The 15,539-nt window shown below is 46.8% G+C and overlaps 1 protein-coding gene across 36 annotated transcripts in view; it reads right to left on the reverse strand.

Annotated features, from left to right (window-relative positions):
- LOC119967772 (regulating synaptic membrane exocytosis protein 1-like) overlaps nucleotides 1-15,539 on the reverse strand; it is a 1,070,524-nt gene that overhangs the window by 255,482 nt on the left and 799,503 nt on the right. For all 36 annotated transcript variants that reach the window (XM_038800731.1, XM_038800737.1, XM_038800741.1 and 33 more), the window contains 2 exons: nucleotides 9,304-9,363; nucleotides 4,022-4,131 (listed from right to left, as the gene is read on the reverse strand). In XM_038800731.1, coding sequence (XP_038656659.1) covers nucleotides 4,022-4,131; nucleotides 9,304-9,363 — 170 coding nt within the window. The remainder of the gene's footprint in view (nucleotides 1-4,021; nucleotides 4,132-9,303; nucleotides 9,364-15,539) is intronic.

Below are 15,539 nucleotides of genomic sequence, written 5' to 3' on the forward strand. Positions count from 1 at the left end.
TCATATACGTGGACTTCAGTAAGGCGTTTGATAAAGTTTCCCATGGCAGGTTGATGGAAAAAGTGAAGTCGTATGGGGTTCAGGGTGTACTAGCTAGATGGATAAAGAACTGGCTGGGCAACAGGAGACAGAGAGTAGTGGTGGAAGGGAGTGTCTCAAAATGGAGAAGGGTGACTAGTGGTGTTCCACAGGTATCCGTGCACGGACCACTGTTGTTTGGGATCTACATAAATGACCTGGAGGAAGGTATAGGTGGTCTGTTTAGCAAGTTTACAGATGATACCAAGATTGGTGGAGTTGCAGATAGCGAGGAGGACTGTCAGAGAATACAGCAAAATATAGATAGATTGGAGAGTTGGGCAGAGAAATGGCAGATGGAGTTCAATCCAGGCAAATGCGAGGTGATGCATTTTGGAAGATCTAATTCAAGAGCGGACTATGTGGTCAATGGAAGAGTCCTGGGGTAAATTGATGTAGAGAGAGATCTTGGAGTTCAGGTCAATTGTACCCTGAAGTTGGCAACGCAGGTTGATAGAGTGGTCAAGAAGGCATACAACATGCTTGCCTTCATCGGACGGGGTATTGAGTACAAGAGTCGGCAGGTCATGTTACAGTTGTATAGGACTTTGGTTAGGCCACATTTGGAATACTGCGTGCAGTTCTGGTCGCCACATTACCAGAAGGCTGTGGATGCTTTGGAGAGGGTGCAGAGGAGGTTCACCAGGATGTTGCCTGGTTGGAGGGTGCTAGTTATGAAGAAAGGTTGAGTAGACTAGATTGTTTTCATTGGAAAGACGGATGTTGAGGGGGGGACCTGATTGAGGTCTACAAAATTATGAGAGGTATGGACAGGGTGGATAGCAACAAGCTTTTTCCAAGATTGGGGGTGTCAATTACAAGGAGTCATGATTTCAAGGTGAGAGGGGGAAAGTTTAAGGGAGATGTGCGTGGGAAGTTTTTTACGCAGAGGGAGGTGGGTGCCTGGAACGCTTTGCCAGCAGAGGTGGTAGAGGCGGGCACGATAGCATCATTTAAGATGCATCTAGACAGATATATGAACAGGCGGGGAACAGAGGGAAGTAGACCTTGGAAAATAGGGGTCAGGTTTAGATAAGGGATCTGGGTCGGCGCAGGCTGGGAGGGCCGAAGGGCCTGTTCCTGTGCTGTAAATTTCTTTGTTCTTTGTTGTCCTTTTTATTCCCTTATTTCCCCATTGTTTTATTTTTGCTGTTACCTTTTTAAAAAAATAAATTAGAGTACCCAATTAATTTCCCCACCCATTTTTTTTAGGGGAAATTAAGCGTGGCCAATCCATCTACTCTGCATATCTTTGGGTTGTGGCGGTGATACCCACGCAGACTAGGGAAGAATGAGCAAAATCCACATGGACTGTGACCCAGGGCCGGGATTCGAACCCGGGTCCTCAGCGCCGCAGTCCCAGTGCTAACCAATGTGCCACATGCCGCCCGCTGTTACCTTTTTGATCCATGGATGATTTGTGGACATGTGTCTTTAAAGAACGTAGTGGCCTGTGCCTTTAATTCGAGCTAAGCCTGCACTGATTTGGACTGGAGCGGTGGACTGACCGACACCAATGACAGAGATTGGCTGAGTCTCAGTTTGATTGATTTGGCTGACGACCAATGAATTGGCCCAAAAGGTCATGTTCTGCCCAGTAACAGCTGGTGATTGGATCTGTTCTCACTGAAATGACTCAGAGACCTAAGGAGCTTTCAGATTTGCTTTGGCAGCCAAGGGCGAAAACCTCACTTTTTCCCAACTTTGTGTTCTCCAGAGATAAGCAGCTAATTTTCCCCAAAAGGCCTCTGTGGGAACCAACTCTCTCTGAAGGAAAGGGTGATGCAAGCAGAATCTGGAACCCAATAACTGTCTCTGCAGAAAAGGCAGGGGCCTCTCCTGGAAAAGCTGTGAAGAATATCTTGCTAACTTCAAGAAAAATCAGTACAGGCTGTAGATCAGAGACTTTAATGTGAAGAAAGTGCACTAAGGAACTCATCATCTGAAGCAAGGACTCTTATCTCTTGACTATAACACTTATGATTTATACCCCATTCCACCTCTCTGTTATGTGTGGGTAGATGGTGGGGCAGTTAAACGGGAGTCAGGTTGTCGTAAAACAGCTGTATTTAATGTGTATTTCAGATTCATTTTGTTACTGGGCTGCATGGTACCACAGTCATTAGCACTTTTGCTTCACAGCACCAGAGACATGGGTTCGATTCCCGCTTGGGTCACTGTCTGTGTGGAGTCTGCACATTCTCCCCGTGTCTGCGTGGGTTTCCTCCGGGTGCTCCAGTTTCCTCCCACAGTCTAAAGATGTGCAGATTAGGTGCATTGGCCATGCTAAGTTGTCCTTCGTGTCCAAAAAGGTTAGGTGGGGTTACTGGGATAGGGTGGAGGTGTGGGCTCAAGTAGGGTGCTCTTTCCAAGGGCCGGTGCAGACTCAATGGGCCAAATGGCCTCCTTCTGCACTACAAATTCTGAGATTCTATGATAAATAAACAGTAATTGCGTTTAAACTTACAAACCTGGTGACTGTAATTATTAGACAGCCAAGGGCCAAAGATTTCAAGTATTTTTGTAAGAATTATTGTTTAATTCCCTTGTGTTGTGGCTTTGGGATGGGTGGGGCTGGAATTAACCACGCACTTACCTAGGGTGATGTAACAGTCTCCATATTTAAGATAAAATATTTGCACTGAAGGCAGTGCAGTGAAGGCTCACTAGATGGGTCTCTGTGATGAGGGGGTTTGAAGGCTCACTAGATGGGTCTCTGTGATGAGGGGGTTTGAAGGCTCACTAGATGGGTCTCTGCGATGAGGGGGTTGTCCTATGATGACAGTGAGTAAATTGGGTCAATATTCTCTGGAGTTTAGAAGAATGAGAAGTGATCTCATTTGAAACATTTCAGATTCTGAAGGGGATTGATAGGGTAGCGACTGAGGTTATTGTACCATCTCAATGACTTTGAAAGGAAATTGAGGAGCATTTGAAGTGAATTTGTGGGGCTATGGGAATCATGTGGAGGACTGGGACTGACTGGATTGCTGCACGGGGAATTGGCATAGACTCAGCGGGCCGGACTTGCCATATAATAACTGATTCTATGGAGGATCTAGAACAAGGGGCACAATCTCAATATAAAATGTTGGTCATTGACGATTGAGAGGAGGAGAAAAATATTCATTCAAAGGGTTGTGAATCTTTGGAATTCTCTAGCACAGAGGGCTGTGGTTCTCCATCGTTGAATACATTTACAGCTGGAATATAGAGGTTTTTGGTCTCATAGAATCAAGGGATATGGGGAGTGAGCAGGCAGTTGGAATGGAGATCAAGGATCGGCTGCGATCTTCTTGAATGGTAGAGCATGCTAAACCACCCGAATGGTCTGCGCCTATTTTTTATGTTCTTAAATTCTTACTCACCAGCGACTTTCAGAGATTTGCCACACATGGTCTAACTCTTTTTTTTTCCTGAACTTTGCAGATCAGCTTGTGCATGAATGACTCCATAGGTGGGATTTTCCAGCACCACGTGCTGCTGTGATTGCCCAGTCCCACTCAAGAGGTCAAGAGAGTTTTGGCTGTCCCACTGCAACCTCCGCGATGGGTCCCACCACATCCAGAAAATCTCGGCCCTTGTCTTGTAAACTCACCATTCATTACAGGACGGTTCAACCCATTATTATTCTGCATTAGTAATGAATCATTGTGTTTTGCCATGTCGCCTGGTCATCGGTAAAGTCCATTTCTAATCCATTATGGACCCCAAGAACTCAAATATAGTTTCGAAGTTCCAATATCAAATACTTGCACAATTAACTGACAAGGCAAAACAATTGAGAAATGAAACTAATGGTTCATTCTTTTCATGCGCACATATGGAAGCAGCTCGTGGTGGTACTTCACCTGCTACTTACAAAATGGATATAAATATTTCTTTCTGATGGTGGTCAAGGCATTCAACAGTTGTTGAGGAATGATACAGACAATATTATTACCTTGCTCTACACCGTAGCTTTTAACTGGGACCTGCGGAAGCTGTCTCCCCCTCCGAGAAGAGAGTGATAATCCTGTTGGAGACTCGACAGGGCTTCCCTGCTGGTGCGCTCTGTGAAAAGAGAATATAGATTACGAAATACCTCTCCGAAACACCCTCCCTCAAACTGAACCAAAACAAAAAAATATTCAAAACTCTTCTCTGCTCAGACCACCTCGTCTCCCACATCCCTTCCGTTTACTGGGTCTCACACCAGTATGGCGGCCAGCGCACGAGGTCTTCGACTCCCCTGAACCCGCCATATCGCCCAAATCCGATCAAGGATAACCACTATCCTACCCTCCACATCTCTCCAAACCCAGAACATCCAACATACCTCAATAAAAAGAAAACAGGAAGGAGAATGCAAGAGAGAACATAAGAAAGATACAAAACTGCACAGCAACCAAACTATCATAATATAATCAGCACAACAAAACCACATTTCAACATATTACAGATTCCCAATCCCGTGTCATGATGTGCCTGTAGATAATATTATATATAGTTGGTGGTGCGACCTCCAACCAGCAGGTGGCGGTACAGATCTACCATGCAGTCTTGAGACATGGGTCATATGACATTGGACTCTCATACAAAGGTTATAAGGCGTAAGCAAGGACAGTCGCACATAACGGTAGTTCCAGTAGGATCTAATGTAATTCCATGAGAACTTGCTCTGTATAAATTTGATTGTTACTGAACCACATGTACATCTATAAATCATCATTCTACTTAAGTCACCAGCCGTTCTGTCGATTCATTGCAGGGACAAAAACACAAAACCCCGGTGTCGGAGAAACTTGCTCATCTCCTCCTGGGTGTCTAAAAAGTGCTCCTGATTATGAAAGGTGATCCACAAAAGGGCTCGATGCAACATTCTAAATTGCACACCTTCCTTGTACAGGACAGCCTTGGCTTTGTTGACTCCAGCTCGTTGTTTAACCAGTTCCGTGCCCCAATTGGGGTATATTCTGATTACACTTCCCTCCCACGAGCTCTTCTTCGCCTGCCTGGCCCACCTCAGAATGTTTTCCTTGTCCAGGAAACTGCAGTTGCACCACCATCTCTCTATGCTGCTTGCTCCTCAGTGTGCACAATCAATCTCGAGGGAATGGTTGGAAACGTTCTTACCTACCAGCTTCTGCAGCACCTGTGCGACATAGTCTGGGAATTGAGAGCCCTCCAACCTCTCCGGCAGACCCATTATTTGGATATTTTGCCGACGCTCACACTTCTCCAACTCGTCAACCTTGTCACGTACTTTCTTGAAGCTATCAAGGAAAGCTCTGGTTCAACTGAGGCCAGCTGGTCCTCTTGCTTGCCTCCATATTCTGTAGCAACGCACCCTGAGCCTCTAATCGCTGCTCATTTCTCTCCACTACTGTCAATTGGATCAATGGTCCTTATCTGATCTTCAGAGGTTTCCAATTTTGGAATTCAGCTGTTAAAAAGCCCACCAGCTGAGCTGTGGACCATTGGGCCTGACCCCATCGCGCCTTCAACCGCGCTAGTGCCTCGTGGTCTGCTTGCAGACACTTTTTTTTGTCATTACTCTTGACCGCATGCATTTGGACCTCACTTGAAAGATTGAAGATTCTATCAACTGCAGGCCTTGGGACCGCATTTAAAGGTCCGATTGGGACCTATGGGTTGAAAAGACGTTTCCCCGCCCGGGAGCCATCAGGTACACATTCGTCTATTGCATGGCCACCATCAGAAGTCCAAAATGAAATAATTTTTGACAGTTATAATACAGAACTGACGATCTGATATTCCAAGCGGAGAACATTAGAGGTAGTCAAGTGGAAAATCACAGGCAAAGCTGGGAAAAAGTTAGCAAGACGGGCAAGGCTGAGTTGAGCGAGACTCACATGAAAGTCAAGTGCAGGCTATGTAGTGAACATAAGTGGTATATAGGTATTCTTCACACACAACCATACTGTCACAAAAGTCACTGTTGCTTTGAGTGAAATCAAGTGCCTCTCCTTGCATTGGTTCTAAAATGCCAATGCTATTTAGCCAATTCCATATATCCACAATATTAAAGTGCAATGATGCATAGAATCAGAGAATAGAATCATAGAATTGCTATGATCAATAATAAAATTGATCTGACCCTCCAAAGGAACACCCTACTTAGTGTAGCCATCTGGGATGGCCACTTACAACATGAAACATGGACGGTTGCAAAGCATAACGGGAAAAATGTCCAATGTAAGGTTCAGGCAGGCTCAGAGCCTGAATGTATATTTGTGAGCGAAGAATCCAGACAGCATTGAAACCCCCAACCGATTAGCATTTTGATGGCCCATCTCTGTCAGACAAAAGGCTGATACTTGAGCAACCGATACAATCCCAGACATTTCGGCGCCACTCCCTGTGCTCAGGAAGCATCAACAACAGGGTCAATGACCGCTTAGGACACTCCCAGCCATGAAGGCACGCGCCCCTTTATTGGTTCAAATCAAATACAGCGATCAAGAACTACCCAATTAGTGGGGTCCAAACCGAAGGACCGCCCAAAAGAGCGCAAAACCCCCCAAGGATAAAGAGAGAGACCGCCATGCGTTCGATCTCTCTTAGACCTGGTGCTCCGGCAACGTTTATCTCCAATTGCAGCACCACGATCAGAAGCAAGTCCAAGTTCAACGCCCGCTACCGGACGGATGAGCCCAGCTGAGCAGCAGTTACTTCTCCAGACCCGATAGATCCAGATTCGAGCAAAGGCCACAGTTCCTCTGACCGAAGCCGGGTGCCTGAAGTCAAATACAGGTCGTCATAGTTGATAGGTGTAGTTTAACTAGTAGTGTTTATGTTGCATGATAATTGTGTGTTAATAAAGTACCCTTGATCTTGAACTAACTAACTGGTGTTTGGCTCTTTAATTGATAGCCGGTTGAACCTTGTGGTGGTATCATTTGATACCTGGCAACTCTGAGCAAATATAATATCGATATTGAAAGAAAGAAGGGCAACCTTATTAATTGCCATATTTATAGCAGATAAAAAAAGGCAACACTGGGCCTACTCTGTGGTGATGTGCATGTACACATCAATGTATATAGTTGTCTATCAGTGCGCATAGGTAGCGGTACGACCTCCGACCCGCAGGTGGTGGTAGAGATCTACCATGTGGCCTGAGACACCCAGCAGTAGGTAGTGAATCGTACAAGAGAGTAGCCGCATTTAGAGTAGCTACAGGAGAATTCACTGAATTAATTTAGTGGCCATCATCTACATTATAGCTCGTTAGTTATCTTTCCATGTGTTTCTCAACAAATCATCTTTCTAGTTAAAAAACTAGATGCTCTGTGTACAGCATTACAGTGGTCATTACACAGAAAACAACATGGTACCAGAAGTTCAGAACAATTAAAGATAACAACAGAGGCAACGGGGCGAAATAGGCTGAAGAGCAAAGAGAGAGAATTCTTCCACCGACCTGGAATTCTTCCATCTGGAACTCAACGCAGCGAAAGACTGTGAAGTTAGAGATGGAAGGTTTGAAGGCACCGCACCAGCTTCAAGTCTCGGGTAACGTAGATAAAAATTGGCCAAAGGAGGCGTATTGCGTTGCTGCTCATGGCAGCAGGTCCTTAAGCAATAGAAATATACAATACCTTTGCATTTGATAGCGAAGACAAAAGCAAAAGCTTCGATGTAGTAATACAGTACGTTGATCAGCATTGCTCTCTGAAAAAAATGAAACTTTTGAACATCACATATTTTGTACGCGTACCCAAAAAGCAGGTGAATCTGTGGATTTTTTGTGACCAACTTGCGGTTGAAGGCATAGTCGTGCAATTTTAGTACTTTAAAGTACGTGAGAGGTTGTTGAGGGCCGAGGACCTGAAGTTAGAAAACATCATCAAGATCTGCCATGCAAGTGAGCTAGTGGCACAGCAGATTAGTAGGCTCAACCTGCAATATTTTAGCGCCAACCTAGAAGATGCCAGCCATAAGCACTGTGATGCAAACGGAAAAGAAACGTGGTCTCAGTGTGGGCGGCCATTTTGAGTAGCCGACCGGATCCGCCATTTTGTGCGGCAATTGACATTTGCCACGATGATGTCCTGCACTTAGAAAAGTCTGTTACAAGTGTGGCAATACGAGTCACTTTGCTAGGTGGTGTCCCTCACATCCAACAGTTCACCAATCGGGCCCAATTCCTATAGATAATGAGATATGCATTGAAGACCTGGCTGTTGTGAACATGATTTCGACGGAGGAAACGAATAGTCCGACCAGCCAACTTGGCAAATTTTTCCTCACCATTTACAGCCATAGTGATGCAGATGCGAAGACCATAGAAGATAGATGGACCGTTCTGTTGATGGTTAATTGCACGCTAATCAAATGCAAACTCGACACGGGAGCGAGGCCAATCTGATTACTTTGTCAGTGTTGAAACGACTAAAATTCAATCCAAAAATGGGTTGGTGATCAGTGCTACTGAAAGACTATAAATGGTGATCTGATCAAGACATTAGGAGCATGTGAGCTCGCTGTAACTGTCAAGGACAGAACGTGCATGATCACATTTTCCATAGTGGAGACAGAGTACGGATTGCTCATTGGAGTGGAAGCGTGTGAAGAGCTTGGGCTCGTTAAGAGGGTGTACACTGCAGAAAGCAAGGCACCCCACCAACATTCATCCGTACAATCTATCATAAATGCCTTTCCGGAGATCTTTCAAGGCTTTGGCACTCTGCCTTTTATGTACCGCATTCAGTTGAAGGAGACTGCAAAGCCAATCGGATTAATAGATGAATGATTAGCCATTTTCTATAACTTATGAAATATTTGGTGTGTGTTAAATATATTCAATCTTAATGAAGGGTCATAGTTGGAGAACACGCCTGATTTCAATCTTGCGGCCCACGAGCTGATGGAGGGTAATGTACGTGGCCCACTCACTAGCCTAGATTGCCGTCACTGGTCCAGATCAAGAGGTCATAACCTTAAAATTAGAGCTGGGCTGTTCATGGAAATGTCGGCAACACTTCTTCACGTAAAGGGCAGCTGAAACCTGTAACTCTTTGCCCTACAAAAAGCTGTTGAGGCTGAGGGTCAACTGAAAAATTCCAAAGTGCTGTTGAAGGCTGACAGAACCACAGCAGGTAGAGAGGGTTAAGGTACAGATCAACAATTATCTCATTGAATGGTACACACTGAATGGTCTCAGTGCACACTGAGAAGAGCAAACTCTTCAGAGAGCAGGCAGGATTAACTTTCCATTACCTTGATATTTGCTGTCCAGATTTCCTTTCCCGAATTCCAGTGCGGCTTAGTTCTGGCATGCTGTGACAAACAGAACACAGAGTGCAGGTTAAAGATTACAAACAACTGCCTCAGCTGGGATGGCTTTTGGGGCGAAGTGGGAAGGGTGATTTCATAGAATTTACAGTGCAGAAGGAGGCCATTCGGCCTATCGAGTCTGCCCCGGCTCTTGGAAAGAGCACCCCACCCAAGGTCAACCCCATCCCCATAACCCAGTAACCCCACCCAACACTAAGGACAATTTTGGACACTAAGGGCAATTTATCATGGCCAATCCACCTAACCTGCACATCTTTGGAATGTGGGGAGGAAACCGGAGCACCCGGAGGAAACCCACGCACACACGGGAGGATGTGCAGACTCTGCACAGACAGTGACCCAAGCCGGAATCGAACCTGGGATCCTGGAGCTGTGAAGCAATTATGCTATCCACAATGCTACCGTAACTGGATCCAGGAAGGCAAGTGTTCACTGATGACAGAGTGAAAGGTTAAAGAAAACAAAATAATTGTCGCAACAGGCATAAAAATATAAATTATAACATGATGCGAATCAATAACCGAATGTTACACTGCCTTCTCTCGCTCTAAGGAAAACAACTCCAGCCTAACCAACCTCACTTCATAACTGAGAAATGCTCCAGCCCAGGCAACATCCTGGTGAATCTGCTCTGCAGCCTCTCTAGTGCAATCGCATTCTTCCTATAGTGCGGCTACCAGAATTGAACACTGTTGTCCAGCTGCGGCCTAACGACTGTTTTATACAGCTCCATCGTAAACAACCAGCTCTTATAGTCTATGCCTCAGCTAATAAAGGAAAGTATCCCACATGACTTCTTTTGTTTTAAATTTAGAGTACCCAATTATTTTTCCAATTAAGGGGAAATTTTTAGTGTGGCCAATCCACCTACCCTGCACGTCTTTGGGTTGTGGGGGTGAAACCCACGCAGACATGGGGAGAATGTGCAAACTCCACACGGACTGTGACCCAGGGCCGGGATTCGAACCCGGGTCCTCAGCGCTGTGAGGCAGCAGTGCTAACCACTGTGCCACAGTGCTGCCCTCCACATGACTTCTTAACCACCTGTCCTGCTGCCTTCAGCGATCTTTCAGCATGCACCTCAAGGTCCCTCTGATCCTATGTACTTCCCAGCGTCCTATCGCTCATTGTGTATTCCTCTTGTTAGTCCTCAATCCTGAACCCCATGGGTTCTGACCTTCTTGATCAGTCCCGCATGTGAGACCTTGTCAAAAGCCTTACTGAAGTCCATGTAGACTACATCAACTGCACTGCCCTCATCTACACACCTAGTCACCTCTTCAAAAAATTAAATAGAAATGGAAAGGGTCGAGAGCTTCAAGTTCTTAGGTGTCCAGATTACCTGCCCTCATCTCCCCATGACGACATTATAGTTAAGAAATCCCACCAATGACTCTACTTTCTCAGAAGACTAAGGAAATTTGGCATGTCAGCTACAACCCTCACCAACTTTTACAGATGCACCATAGAAAGCATTCTTTCTGGTTGTATCACAGTTTGGTATGGATCCTGCTCTGCCCAAGACCGCAGGAAACTACAAAATGTTGTGAATGTAGCCCAGTCCATCACCTAAACCAGCCTCCCATCCACTGACTCTATCTATAATTCCCGCTGCCTCGGAAAGGCAGCAGCATAATTAAGGACCCCACGCACCCTGGACATACTCTCTTCCACCTTCTTCCGTCAGGGAAAAGATACAAAGGTTTGAGGTCACGTACCAACCGACTCAGGAACAGCTTCTTCCCTACTGCCATCAGACTTTTGAATGAATAATACCTCGTATTAAGTTGATCTTTTCTCTACACCCTAGCTATGACTGTAACATTACATTATGTAGTCTTTCCTTCCTTCCCTATGTACGGTATGCATTGTTTGTACAGTATGCAAGAAACAATACTTTTCACTGTATACCAATACATGTGACAATAATAAATCAAATCAAATCAAAAATCACATTTTTTAGACATGATCCCCCTTGACAAAGCCATGCTGACTATCCTTGATTAATTCTTGCCTCTTCGAGTGGAGATTAATTCTGTCCCTCAGAATGTTTTCCAATAATTTCCTTCCATTGATGTTAGACTCACTGGCCTGTAATTACCTGATTTTTCCCTACTCTTCTTGAATAATGGTACCACATTAGTTGTCCTGCAGTCCTCTGGAACGTCTCTTGTGGCCAGAGAGGATTTGAAAATTAGTGTCAGACCCGCGATCTCCTCCCTTGCCTCACACAGCAGCCTTGGACACAGCTCAGCAGGGCCTGGGGATTTTATCCACTTTCAAACCTGCTAAAACTTCCTGTTTCTTAATGTTAATCTGTTCAATTACATTACAGTCCCCCTCCCTGCTTTCTATACCGACATCATAATTCTCCAAAGTGAACAGAGTTGCAAAATACTCAATTATACTTCACTCATGGCTCCATACAGAGGTTGCCACTTTGGTCACTATTGGGCTGTACTTCGTAGCGTCTTTCCCTGGGTTACCCTCTTGACCTTAATATACTTATAAATCAAAGAACAAAGAAAAGTACAGCACAGGAATAGGCCCTTCAATCCTCCAAGCCTGTGCTGATCATGTTGCCCTAACTAAAAACAAAAACCTTCTCCCCTTACTCGGTCCATATTCCTCTATTCCCATGTATAGAGCGATCTGCTTGGATTATACGAAGAACAATAATTTTCACTGAACCTCGGTACATGCGACGATAAATAAATAAAATCAAAATCAAATCAAATCATGCCGACATGTCTGTCCATGTTCCAGTGAAGCCCGGTGCAGCATCTCATCTTCCTGCTGGGTACATTGCAGCCCTCGGGACTCAACATTGAGTTTGGCAACTTTAGATTGTGACCTTTCTCCTCTCATCTTAAACCAATTTTTTTTTTTCCAAATAAGGGGCAATTTAGTGTGGTCAATCCACCTACCCTGCACATCTTTGGGTTGTGGGGTTAAGACCCACGCACAGACGGCGGAAATTAACCCATTTGTTGTTAAATAATCCATACACGTATTGACTTAATGCAAAGTCCACCTCCCCCTCACACACCAGTCATTTGTTCTTATCGTTGCTACTTTTGTTCTTAGAGTTGCTAAAAGTTTTGTTTAAGAAGGATAATCAAGGAAATTACAGGCCGGTGAGCCTTACGTCAGTGGTAGGGAAATTACTGGAGAAAGTTCTTTGGGACGGGGGCTGGATTCTTCCGCCCCGCATGCCGCAAGATCGGCACGGGTGGGACAATGTAAAGGTCAATGACCTCGGGCGAGTAATTCCAGTCGCCAGGCGGGCACGGCCAGAGAATCCTGCCCAGGGTTTACTCCCATTTGGAAGCAAGTGGATGTATGAGCGAGAGGCAGCATGGTTTTGTGTTGTGAAGGGGAGATCGTGTCTCACTAACTTGATTGGGTTTTTCGAGGAAGTGACGAAGGTGATTGATGAAGGTAGGACAGTGGATATTGTCTACATGGACTTCAGTAAGGCCTTTGACAAGGTCCCTCATGGCAGACTGGCACAGAAGGTGAAGTCACACGGGATCAGGGGTGAGCTGACAAGATGGATACAGAACTGGCTAGGTCATAGAAGGCAGAGGGTAGCAGTTTGATGGTGCTTTTCTAAATAGAGGGCTGTGAGTAGTGGTGTTCCGCGGGGATCAGTGCTGGGACCTTTGTTGTTTGTAGTATATATAAATGATTTGGAGGAAAATGTAACTGGTCTGAATAGTAAGTTTGTGGACGACAGAAAGGTTGGTGGAATTGCGGATAGCGATGAGGACTATCAGAGGTTACAGCAGGAGAGATATTGGTTGAAGACTGAGGAGGAGAGGTGGCAGATGGAATTTAATCCGGAGAAATGTGAGGTAATGCATTTTGGAAGGTCAAGTATAGGTGAGAAATATATAGTAAATGGCAGAATCCTTAAGAGTATTGACAGGCAGAGGGATCTAGGTGCACAGGTACACAGGTCACAAAGTGATAACGCAGGTGAAGAAGGTAGTCAAGAACTGAGGCATTGAATATAAAAACTGGCAAGTCATGCTGCAGCTGTAGAGAACCTTAGATAGGCCGCACTTGGAATATGGTGTTCTATTCTGGTTGCCACACTATCAGAAGAATGTGGAAGTTTTGGAGAGGGTACGGAAGAGGGTTACCGGGATGTTTCCAGGTACGGCGGGCATCAGCTAAGAAGAAAAGTGGAACAAACTTTAGTTTGTTCTCACTGGAACGGCAGAGGTTGAGGGGCGATCTGTTAGAGGTCTATAAAATTATGAGGGGCATGGGCAGAGTGAGTCATAAGCGTTTTCCCAGGGTGGAAGAGTCAGTTACTCGGGGGCATAGCTTTTAGGTGCGAGGGGAAAAGTTTAGAGGAAATGTGCGAGGGAAGTTTTTTTCCACAGAGGGTAGTGGGTGCCTGGTACTCGCTATCGAAGGAGGTTGTGGAAGCAGGCACGACAGTCATGTTCAAGGGGTGTCTTGATAAATACATGCATAGGATGGGAATAGTTGGGATACGGATGCCGGAAGTGTGGAAGGTTTTAGTTTAGATGGGCAGCATGGTCGGAGCAGGCTTGGAGGGCCGAAGGGCCTGTTCCTGTGCTGTACTTTTCATTGGTTTGCAGCTCTAACGCATTCTCCCTCTCCTCAGTTCTGGCAAAGAGTCTATGGACTCGAAACGTTAACTCTGTTTCTCTCCTGGATAGATGCTGCCAGATCTGCAGAGATTTTCCAGCAGCCTGTTCTTGTTTCAGATTCCAGCATCCGCAGTATTTTGTTTATTTTTAAACTTTCAATCAGTTTTTCTAATTCTTCCATTGCCTCAACACTCCCTTGGTGGAATTCTCCGTTCCTGAGACTAGAGTGCCAACAAGATGGCAACTAGGAGAATGGCGGACCAGTGTATGGATGACTAGCTCGAGACCCTACATGATGCTGTGGAGGAAAGGCCGACGACCCTGTACCCTGGCTCGAGAGGGAGGCTGCCAGCCACCGCTGTGCCTGGGTGCAGGTGGCAATGGCGGTCAGCTCCGTGAGCAACACCATCTTCACCGGCTAGCAGTGGAGGAAGAAACTGCACAACCTCCTCAGGGCAGCCAAGGTGAGTAGGCAGCACTGTGCCTCTTGCACCAATCCCAGTCCTACACACCAGCATCCCCCACCCGGAGGGTGGCTGAACCCCACCCTGCACACCATGGGCGGAATTCTCTGCTCCCGTGGAAAATCGAGAAGGCCGTCGTGAACTCGGGCGAGTTTCACGACAGCCTCGGAGGCCGCTCCTCTCACCTTATTCACCCCTGCCCGGGGGGGTAGGAGCGGCGCTCCGTTATTCTCGGCCGCCGGGCCTTGTCGCCGGCATCAAGGCCCGGCGCGCCGAGAATGACGCGGCCGGCGCGCCTAATGACGTCAGCCGCGCATGCACGGTCGCCATCATCCTCTCCACCGCCCCGCAAGACGTGCCGGCTTGATCTTGCGGGGTGGCGGAGGGGAAAGAGTGCGTCCCTTTGAGACGCCAGCCCGACGATCGGTGGGCACCGATCACGGGCCAGTCCCCTCCCGAGCACGGCCGTGGTGCTCACTCTCCTCTCCCACAAGCGTCAAACCAGCGTTTAGCGCCATGTTCATGACGGCAGCGACCAGGTGTGGTTGCCGCCATTGTGAACCGGTCGCAAACGGCAGGCCGCTCGGCCCATCCGGGTTGGAGAATCGGCGGTCGCCGTGAAAAACGGCGAGCGGCGATTCTTCCGAGCCGGGGGTGGGAGAATCGCGGAGGGCGTGTCGTGAGTCGCCCGGCCCTCCCGCGATTCTCCCACCCGGCGTGGGGAGCGGAGAATCGCGCCCCTCCTGTCTGCACCCATACCGGTGCCATGGCCGGGCGCCTTGGCCACTGAAGCCACCAGGTACCCACCCCCTGGATTGCATGTGTTCGACTATCTAACACTGCGTTTTCTGTTTCCGCCTCCCTCCCAGGAGAAGGCCGCCCATTACCCCCGGGAGTGGGAGAAGATGGGAGGGGGACCACCGGACTTGCGGACCGTCATTGTAACAGAGCAGAGGGCGCTGGATGTGTTCGGCGGGCCCGAAGAAATCGCTGGGATGGAGTTTGGCATTGGGCAAGGAAGTGAAACTCTGCTGAGTTGCAGTTCCCCGTGACAGAGTCTGAGGAT

The sequence above is a fragment of the Scyliorhinus canicula genome, chromosome 6, assembly GCF_902713615.1.
Source record: "Scyliorhinus canicula chromosome 6, sScyCan1.1, whole genome shotgun sequence".
In the NCBI taxonomy this organism is placed as follows: Eukaryota; Metazoa; Chordata; class Chondrichthyes; order Carcharhiniformes; family Scyliorhinidae; genus Scyliorhinus; species Scyliorhinus canicula.